The 10,590-nt window shown below is 38.6% G+C and overlaps 1 protein-coding gene across 1 annotated transcript; it reads left to right on the forward strand.

Moving 5' to 3' along the window:
• The first annotated feature begins 534 nt into the window (after window positions 1-534).
• On the forward strand, window positions 535-9,443 carry cnot8 (CCR4-NOT transcription complex, subunit 8). Its single transcript, XM_033978837.2, has 7 exons — window positions 535-616; window positions 1,967-2,180; window positions 3,019-3,212; window positions 4,689-4,850; window positions 5,522-5,666; window positions 6,788-6,898; window positions 8,970-9,443. Exons 2-7 carry the CDS (start codon window positions 2,064-2,066, stop codon window positions 9,096-9,098), a joined length of 858 nt encoding a protein of 285 aa, XP_033834728.1. The 5' UTR covers window positions 535-616; window positions 1,967-2,063; the 3' UTR covers window positions 9,099-9,443.
• Window positions 9,444-10,590: the final 1,147 nt, after the last annotated feature.

Consider the following 10,590-nt stretch of genomic DNA (forward strand, 5'->3'; position numbering starts at 1 on the left):
CTATTAAAGCACTATTAAAACACTGTAAAACACTATAAACACTATTAAAGCCCTAAAAACACTATTAAAGCACTATAAACACTATAAAAACATTATAAACACTACCAAAACACTATTAAAACATTGTAAAACACTATAAACACTACTAAAGCCCTGAAACCACTATAAAAGACGATTAAAGCACTATAAACACTATAAAAATACTATAAAACACTATTAAAACACGATAAACACGATTAAAGTACTATAAAGCACTATAAAACAATATTTAAGCACTATACAGACTTTAAAAAAAAACCTATTAAAACACTATAAAAATACAATGAACACTATAAAAAACACTATTGAGCACTATGAACATTATTAAAACACAATCAACCCTATAAAACATATTCATACTGAGTCTTAATGTTTATTTTTTTAATCTTACATAGAAAAATACTCCCGTTTTGTCCACGCGTGTCTCCTGCAGTGTTTGTTTCTGCCGCGGGGGGCAGTGTGACACTTAAGGCTCTTTTCTCTGTTGGAGGAAACGGAACAAGCGAAAAAAGGACGAAGAAGAGACATAAGCATCAAGGCGCTGCGGCTTTTTCGGCTCGTGTTTGGCTAAAATAAGGTATTATATCATAAAGTTTAGGTGTTTTTAAATCAACAAACACCTTTTAATGATGTTATTTTCTTTATCGACGCCTTCTCTTTTGTTCTGACTGTCGTTGAACCTGAAAAAGTCTGTTGTTTTGTTGAAATGCTCACAGGTAGTTAGCAGTTAAAGGCTAATGCTAACAGCGGGTTGTGAGTAAATGTGGAGTATTTTAGGATAAATTCACACTGAGCTGTTGTTCCAGTGTAAAGATCTTTATTTAACATCTACACTGTTACTTTATGGTGTTATTTGTCTGTAGTTTTAGCCGTTTAAGTGTTAAATTTGCGTTTGTTGTGCATGTGTAGCATTGTTGTTCATAATAACGTTCATGCGGTGTAATGTTCTCAGTTTTTTCTCACTTTTACCTACTAAAATCAAAAGTTAGTGCGAAATAATTAACTTTTGAAGCTCGTGTTGTGACAGAGACAGTGAGGCTGTTGTTTGTGGTGAAGAGGTTTTTTTCATGTTTTTGTAAAAGCTTTATGAAATTACAGCAGTGATTTACAGACACTGAATTCCACCAAAATACACTGTTAATTTCTAGAGTTAAGACAGAATAAGCCTCTAATCTTGTAGTCTTTGTTTTCTTTTAGACGGTGCAAATCTGAGCCGCTCAGTCCATGGGACACAATGAGATTCTGGTCACATTTTCTGGGCTGATTTGGAAAATTTGATCTTTTGATATGTCTTGTAGTTATTAGAATTGCACGTGCAGAATATATATAATTTTTACATGTTAACCATGTCCCACATCTGTGGATTGGGTTCTCGAGGCCTTTGACTTCAACCACCGCCCAGTCCTCTATGCACCCGACCCCTAAGAGCCTCTCTGCAGGTGGAGAATCCACAGGAGGGCGGACTCATGCCTGTTTGCATACTCCCCCATCATTGTAAGGTGGTGGCAGGTCTTGGGAAAGACCGAGTGCTGGAGGGACAATGTGTCTCGGCTGCCCTGGGATTAAGATTCCCTCTAAGAGCCGGAGGATCTGTCTGTGACGACTCGGCACCGGATAAAGCAAAGAAGAAAATGGATGGATTTACATGTTAGTCGTTAGGGGAAAACCAATTCCTAAAACAAGGACCTGAAACATTACATCACATGGGACTATTAAAATGAAATTAAAAAAATATTTTAAAAAATTTGAGCTCCAAAAAACTGAAGTGCGGAGCTGGTTTTTGTTTTCTACAGTTTTTGTCTCTGGACTTCACACGCAGTTGTAACTTTTGATCAGATTTGCATTCGTCTCCAGTTGGAGCTTAGTTGAAATCTGAGAATCTGGTTGTAGCTTCCAAAAGTAAACGTCTTTGTTTATTCCTTCACAGGTAATATTTGGGTGTGCTGGACGGGTTCCTGTTCACACTCTCTGATTGGAGAGTGGTTTCCACGGTGACGGTCGTGTTCTGAGGTGACATCATCAGAATGCCGGCGGCGCTCGCCGACTCGAGCCAGATCATCTGTGAGGTCTGGGCCAGTAACGTGGAGGATGAGATGCGCAAAATTAGGGCCATCATTCAGAACTACAACTACATAGCAATGGTAAGAACAGTCTGAGTCCAACAGTTATATGGCCTAAAAACTGACAGCACAATTTCATAGAAACTTGGGTCACACTCTAGTGTAGTGTAAGTGGTAATAGTTATTTAAAGTAATCTATATTATTACGAGAGTGTTAAGTGATGTCATCACTCTTTCTGTGGCTGTTTTGGGCTCACAGTTTCACAGTTTACCTACTTAATTATGGAAAGAAAAAAAAAAGTATTTGATAGTTTGTCATTTAGGCCTTAAATAGAAATTCAAACAACACCCTCGCTTACGCCCCCACTGACAGGCTTTAGTGTGGAGCAGTTTGTCTGAACCTCCTGATGAATAAAATCAACATTTCAGAAGTTTGTATCATAATTTTGGACCCAAACATCTTTGATGTTGCGATGGGATTGTTAAATTGTGACATGTTCAAAAAGTCCATAGTCCCTCTGCAGGTTAACTTTTGTCAGTACATAAATAATTTGCTCAATTAGAATCATAGTTATGCCTTGGTACTAGAGTAACTCGGTACCTGTCAATTCACCGCCTGCATTTATGTGTTTAATCTAGAACCACAAAGTCATATTTATTAAAAACTACAGTTTAGCAGCTTAACTTTTACCTTTTTCACCTTTTCCCTCTGTATTTTCTTCTTTTTAATGGTACCCAGCCCTTATTATGACCAGAATAATTGTGATTATGATTTTTTTCCCCATAATCTAAAAAACTTCAGGCTTTAGGCTGGATTTTACTATTTTGGTTTGATGTTGTGTCGAAGTTCACAATGACCTAAAGCAGTTACTATTTCCAGTATCGTTCAGGCTTAACTGTATCACTTTTACTTTCTCAGGACACAGAGTTTCCTGGCGTGGTCGTGCGGCCGATCGGGGAGTTCCGCAGCACAGTGGACTATCAGTACCAGCTCCTCCGCTGCAACGTGGACCTGCTCAAGATCATCCAGCTCGGCCTGACCTTCATGAACGAGGACGGAGATTACCCAGCAGTCACCACCACCTGGCAGTTCAACTTCAAATTCAACCTAACGTGAGACGCGCTACACCACAGTCTGACACTAAACTGGGACTAAATCTAGAACTAAACCAGGACTGGAACAGGACCAAACCAAGTCTATATCAGGACTCAACAGGGATCAAACTAGGTCAAGGGTCAACATAGCTAAAACATGGTAAAGATGTGAAATTTAATGTGCATAGGCTCGGGTAGGCTCGGATAGTTTTAAAAAAATCACATTTTTCCCCTGACATTGATTGATATTGATTTTTGATTAGATTTTATTCCATCTTATTGAAAACTTAGGCAGGTGAACTTCAGACATAAAGGACAGGGTGTCAGGATCACTACTGTTTTATTTCATGTTGATAGGACTAATAATTAGGACCAATATTTCCAGAGAAATCCACATTTTAAAGTTTGGAATGTGTTTGTTCAATATATTGAGCCTAAAAACATGCAGACAGCAGAAACGCATGTGATGTTTGTGTTCTTTGTCCAAGTTTCACTGAGAAAGGGTTAGAAAATAGTTGTTTACTTTCTATAACCTGGATTGTCATGATGAGACGCACCAGAGGAGAAAAAGGAAACCGCACACACAGATGCGGAGGGAAGGAGACACTTTACTCTTTGTCAAATTGTGCAGATTTAAGTCAAAACCTGTTTAAACGTGGGGACATGTGCGTTTTTCTTAACGAGAGAGCGATGACTTCTCTTCAGTACCACACACTCACTGCCACAGGACTGACCGTACACCTGTCCATTAAAATTCACTCGCCTTATCGAGATCAACCAAAGTTTAGATCATGATATCAATCTGTCAGTTGTTGGCACAGCTCTACTAGTTAAAGATAAACCACAAAACATCTAATTTTTGACAGATTCTAACATCTCTAGCTCAATTTTAAACTATAGAAAGTAAAGATTCCCGTTGTGAACTTGTTTTGTTTAATTGTTTTGACAAAATTACCAGTGTAATGCCATTCTACAAATTATTTAATGTTAACCTTTGCACGTGTCCAGGGGAACGCCGCATCCAAACAGTCGTGTTAGAAAGTGTCACACATTCAGGATCGACCGATAACATCTTCTTTTGTTAGCAACAGGCTTGATTGACAGCGACAGCCCGCCCCCGACCGAACCAGTGGTGCGGGCGGGATCTAGATTGGCTCTTTGGTTGCTATGATACTCGCGCTCAGAATTCCGCCGTAACTGCTCCGGCCTCAATGAGCTTCATTTGACTGGAGCTGAACGCTGCGGTGACGTCACGCTCACTCAGTCCACTTCTTTATACAGTCTATGCCACTAGAAATATACACATCAGCTTTAACTTTAACCGTAGAAGTTCATCCATAAACTATGACAACACCTCCATTTAGACAAAAGAAAAATCCACCCCCTCTCTCCTCCATCTCCACCACCTTAAACCACAGTCTCTTTACGATGCGCTGACCTCACATGAGCCGACCTGATGTGTAATTATTGTTGTTGTGGTTTTTTTTCCTCTAGAGAAGACATGTACTCCCAGGACTCCATAGACCTGCTGCAGAACTCCGGCCTCCAGTTCAAGAAACACGAGGAGGAGGGCATCGACACGCTGTACTTCGCCGAGCTGCTCATGACGTCGGGGCTGGTCCTGTGTGAAAACGTCAAGTGGCTCTCCTTCCACAGGTCAGTATCGGGTTTGAATGGATAATTGATACTTCACGGTGACGTCGTGCTTGGTGTGTTCTGCATGTGGCTCTGTGGTGGAATGTTCAGCAGTTACTGTGGCGACACAATGCACACGTGAGCAAACAAAAAAAGTCTTAAAACCAAAGGATAAAAAATACAAAATTGATTTAAACAACACATTTTCAGGAGCCCGTGATCAGTCCGAGCGTTCGTCCTGTTTAAGTGTTTGATTTATTACAAAAATGCCGAGTGAGACTGAGAAACTGTTGGCTAATGCTAGCTAGCTTATGACTGTATTTTATGTGTGAGAGACTTGTTTAACAGCACAAATCAGCTCAACTCTTGTAGTTCCAGCTAAATCAGTTCTTTATGGTGAAATTGTGTTACTTTTAATCTGGGCTTTATTTTAACTGAGCTTCAGACAAAGCAGTGCCTACAGTTAGCTTCACGCCCCAGGGAATACTGATGAGATCAACTGATGATTCACAATATCAAGAACCAAAAAAAAAAACATTTGAGTCATTTGAATCCAATACTTTTAGGTCATGTCACATTAACTCGTCATTCTACACGTCGTCATATATTTAGTTTTATTTGCCTTCAAGGATAATTTAAGATTTATGAGTGAGTTTTGGATTTAATTGATGAAAATGTCGTGTTTGTTGCAGTGGTTATGATTTTGGGTACCTGGTGAAGCTGCTCACAGACGCCCGGCTGCCCGAGGAGGAGCACGACTTCTTCCAAATCTTAAACCTGTTTTTTCCTGCCATTTATGACGTCAAATATCTGATGAAGAGCTGCAAAAACCTCAAGGTGCAGAAACTTATCCCGTTATTATTTACAATGTTAAAAATGTAATTTAGAATTTTGAAAAACTGGTTTGAGCCAGAAATCATAAGTGATACAATTAAAAAATCTAATCTGGTGGCAGCTGCTTGGCACAAAAAAGCTTTATTTTATAATTATTAAAGTGTCCTACAGGTTTTTTAAGGGATTAAAATGCTGCTTGAATCAAATTGCTCCATAAAACCTGTGTCCTTTCACTGTCCATGCTTGGTTTGTTAGTATTTATGAAGCCACAGCTGCCTGACAGACAAGTGGCTGCCAGTGAATCTCAATAGTAGCCGTCCATAAACTTTCTGGGTAAAAAAACCCAAACGATTTTAAAGCTTCCTCAGGGTTAATCATCTATGTGGTAACTAATGGCAGCAAGAAAAATCTGCTTCTGAAACTTTATAAACTGCAAAGTTATTAACACATTTCACAGAATCTGACATTCTAAACTGCCTTTTTTGGACTTAAACATTAGTTAGCACGTAGCTGATTAGCTTCAACGATGCCTTAGAGCTCTTAAGGTTTGAATTTTTCTAAAAGTCTGTGGGAAAAATGAATGGAACCAGAGCGGACCTGGAAGTGCGTGAAACTGTTGAGCTCCATTTATAATAATGATCTGTCCAGCCACTCGCTCTTAGGCCTGTGACTATAAAACACATGGAAGTAAAATACTGCTACACACAAATAACACAGTAAACAGTAACGTGTATATATATCCCACTGATAATTATCCTAAAAGAACTGATTGTAAAAAGTGTGGACAGAAATATACAGCACGATTAAACATTTAAGTAGTTCTAGTATCTAAAATTTCTCATAGACGTTAACTTTTCCATCAACTACAGCTCAAATATTGTCAGATAGTGCAAAAAAAGGTACACGTGATTCGTTTTTTTCTTTATAAGCCTGGAAAAAAATGTTCTTTCTTTCATATTTAGATTGATAAGTTGATATAGTGATTATTGTGACTTCATATGGTACATTCAACCAACAATAATGTAATAAAAACTTTGTAAATACGTTTGTGTAGGAAAAGTCACAGTTTATCCGCACTCAAATATAAAAATGTGAAAGTAAAAATGTCGTGTGGCGTGTTGCAGGGAGGGTTACAGGAAGTGGCCGATCAGCTGGAGCTCAAGAGGATCGGCCGACAGCATCAGGCCGGATCAGACTCTCTGCTCACGGGGATGGCCTTCTTCAGGATGAAAGAGGTAACTACGACACAACTGCAACGGAAACAGTACAACCAGATGAAGGGAAATGTGTGTTCAGTGGAGCCACAAGGAGAAGCACACGTTAGTTTATTTTTGATTTTATTATCATGTACAAATTCATTAATCCTACAAAAAGAAAAGATCAGATTTATCCCTGGACAGATGAACACACTTTATATCACAGTTATATTACAAAACTAAATAAGCTCATCATTAACATTATCTTAAAAGTTCCATTTTTAAATACATTACGTTTCCTGCAGTGTAGATGATTTGCACCATTTGTGGGGGAATTAACATCTGCGCAGCCTCTTTAACAGGATTGTAATGAATATTAAGCTTAAACAAAGCATTTAATTTATGTCCTAATGGAAAATATAGGTGGGATTTAATACGTTTTCTTCTTCTCACTCCTTTTCGAGCTTAAATACGGAAAAAAAATTGAAATGTGCTTTAAGTTTGCCTGAAACATGTGCTCAAAATAAATAAATAAATAGAAAACATAACGATATTTTGATAAAACTCTGGTAGAAGAGTTTTGTGTTTATTTGCTTCCATTAAAAAAATCTGGAGATGTAATTCCCTTGTTTGATGAAACTAGAAAAGCAGAGTAAATTTCCAAACTAAACTAAACTTAAAAGTGCAGTAATAAAGGACATTGCTAAAGTTATAAAGATGTGTTTAAATCTGATCCCACAGACGTGCAGAGACAGGTTTATATTGGTTGTTTTCTGGAGCGTTTGGGCCAAAACCAGAGGCCGACTTTGTGTCGATCACGTGACTAAAGGAAGGAACTTACTGCATCGTTTATCAGTGTTTCTCAAACTGCGGCCCGTGAGTTGCTTCTGTTGGCACATGGATTCCTTGACTGTTCAAATATTTGTTTAATTTAGAGTCAGTTTTATAGTTTGTTGTCCTAATTTTGGTTATTTCTTACTTAGAACTACACTAGCAATTGTAAAGTTTTATTTTAGACCTGGTTTTGCCTTAATTTAGACCTGAAGTCGATGCAGTGTTGTGCTTGTGTTGAAGAATTTGAGAACTGCTGATGTCGGGCTGGGTGATCTCATCTTTTTTAACCCACTGCTCCTTTTGGTCAACCTCCTGAAGGCTCTGAGTGAGTGACAGGTGGAATTAACCAATCAGAGCGAAGTATGAACTCTCTGGAGAACGAGATTACTTTGCTTTTTTAAGAGGTAAATAAAAATAAAGACGCAAAGTTTACGTGAATCGTGATGAAATCTAAACCGTCACTCACATTTACACAGATCTATAACACTATTAATAAGGTCAAAAGTATCGAAAATCAGGTACTAATCGATAATAAAACTAGTATCAGAGCTAGATACTCGTTTGAGCAGGTATCAGGTCTAAAAAACGTCTTATTTACGGGAGGGATATTAACTTTTTCCGAATATCTTTAGAATGATCTTGTATCTTTCACTTAAAACAACTGCGTTATGAATAGTAGTTAGCACGTAGCTGATTAGCTCTTCCACAGTGCCGTTAAACTCTTTATATTTGAATTTTTCTAAAAGTCTTTGGTGAAAAATGAATAGAACCAGAGCGGATTTGGAAGTGGGCGGGACGTTGAGCTGCATTTATAACAATGATCTGTCCATCCACCTCCAGCTCTGCTCCGTCAACTGTAACACATGTGGAAGTACAACTGCTACAAATACACAAACAGCACAGTAAACAGTTGTAGTTCTAAATATATCTGTATATATCCACGTCCCAGTGATACTTTCTGAATATCTTTAGAATGATCTTGAGTTTGAGACAAGAAACTACCGCCATTTAATATAGAAAATCCCATTCTGTCGTCTGAATAAATAGTTTTATTATCATCGTGGTGTCGAGTATTGAGTCTGTTCCTTAGTATTGAATGTGAGTTTGAAGTTGTAGTATCATGACGACACCTTTCCTTTTTGCTTATTCCACCCTCCATCAGAACAAGGTGTAGTATTTATATTTAAATGTTATGTTTTGGGTGAACTGTCGAACTTTTTAAACTGGATTCAAATAAACACAAAGGAGATGTGACCCATTAGTTTTGTCTCTTCAGCTTTTCTTCGAGGACAACATCGACGACGCCAAGTACTGCGGGAGGTTGTACGGTTTGGGTTCGGGGACGAGTCAGACGCAAAACGGCCTCGCCACGACAAACCAGGACGACCCCAACAACAAACACTGACCTCTGACCTCTCCGTGGAAACGCACTTATTTTTAAACCAGCAGCGTCTTCAAGCGGCCCTCCGACACACCTTTTATTCGCTTTTACCTGAATCTACCACCTCAGATTTTTTTTTTTTTTTATTTCAGTTTTACTCTGTGGGACCAGCACAAATGTGACGTTTTCTTTATTTTTAAGTTCCAGCGCTGGACGGTGAACCGCAGCGCGTTATTTCCTTTCCAAACGTTGAGAAACTTTTAACAGACACGCTCTCTGTCTCTGCATGAACATCAGCCAGTGTTTTTACATTCTGGATTGTTTTAAACAGTTGTATATTAAATTGTTTTGTATTTTTCAATGTGCCAACCTGACGTCCGTGTCGTTATTTGGATTATATCAGTCTGACATAAGCAGACATGTAGATATTTGTTGCTATTATTAACCCTCTGATGCATGAATTATGAAAGCCTTGGTCAAGATTCTGAAGTGTTTTTATTCTTCTCAGGACATGAAACAACACTGTGAGCTGCATGTAAAAATGAATTAACTTGTGTTCGATTGTAAATATACAGACATATGTTTCTTTTTATGCTTTGAAAAACATTTCAACATTTTTTGGGAAATTTCAACACTGTATAGGCGCAATGTTTAGGCCTGAATAAGAAAACCAATCAAAAAAACCAAGGAAATTTACTTGCAGTTACACCGACTGACCACTGAATTTACCTCAATGGAGTGTGGCAGCAGAGAGCACTGTAGAGTCTGATATGCAGCTCCACCACATAAACCAGTGCATTAAAGAGAAAGTTATGTTTTAGTAGCTGTCCACTGCAGTGACCGCTGTGCACCAGAGGGTTAAAGTGGGTCTAGTGAAGGTTTATGGACTGAATAACTGAAGGATTTATGGTGTAGATCAGGGGTGTCCAAACTATGGCCCGGGGGCCAAATGCAGCCCTCAGACCAGTTTTTCTTGGCCCTCAGGCCTCCTGCTGAACCGGCCCAATTGATCATAAGCTGTACTTTTAACAGCAAATTAAAATATTTCTACTACTATATCCTCAAACATCACATTTCATTGTGATACAGACCTAAAGTGAATGTGGCTCTGTCAAAGCTGTGCATAAAGCACTGCACTGATCATCTGTGGCCCTCCGCTACAAGTATGTTTTGAGATGTGGCCCTCGATAAAAAAAAAGTTTGGGCACCTCTGATGTAGATGAATAATGCTGCCCTCTTTTTCTTCATGTCTCATTAGAAAATAGCATCAGTGTCCCTCTGTTTATGGAGGACTTTTGTGAAAATGAGCTCAGACCACTGCCTCTGGATTTCTCTATAAGGATGGATGAGGAAAGATTAAAAATAACATATTAAAACAGTTCACTTTAGTAAAATGTTGTGGCTCTTGTAGAAATGGCAACAAGCTCAAACGTGGAGCTTCTTTTCTTTATTCTCTCCCAAAGATCTTTGAGCAACCTGCAGATATGAGCTGAACACATTAAAAACATCTTCATAA

Source organism: Periophthalmus magnuspinnatus, chromosome 14 (assembly GCF_009829125.3).
Source record: "Periophthalmus magnuspinnatus isolate fPerMag1 chromosome 14, fPerMag1.2.pri, whole genome shotgun sequence".
NCBI classification, from domain to species: Eukaryota; Metazoa; Chordata; class Actinopteri; order Gobiiformes; family Gobiidae; genus Periophthalmus; species Periophthalmus magnuspinnatus.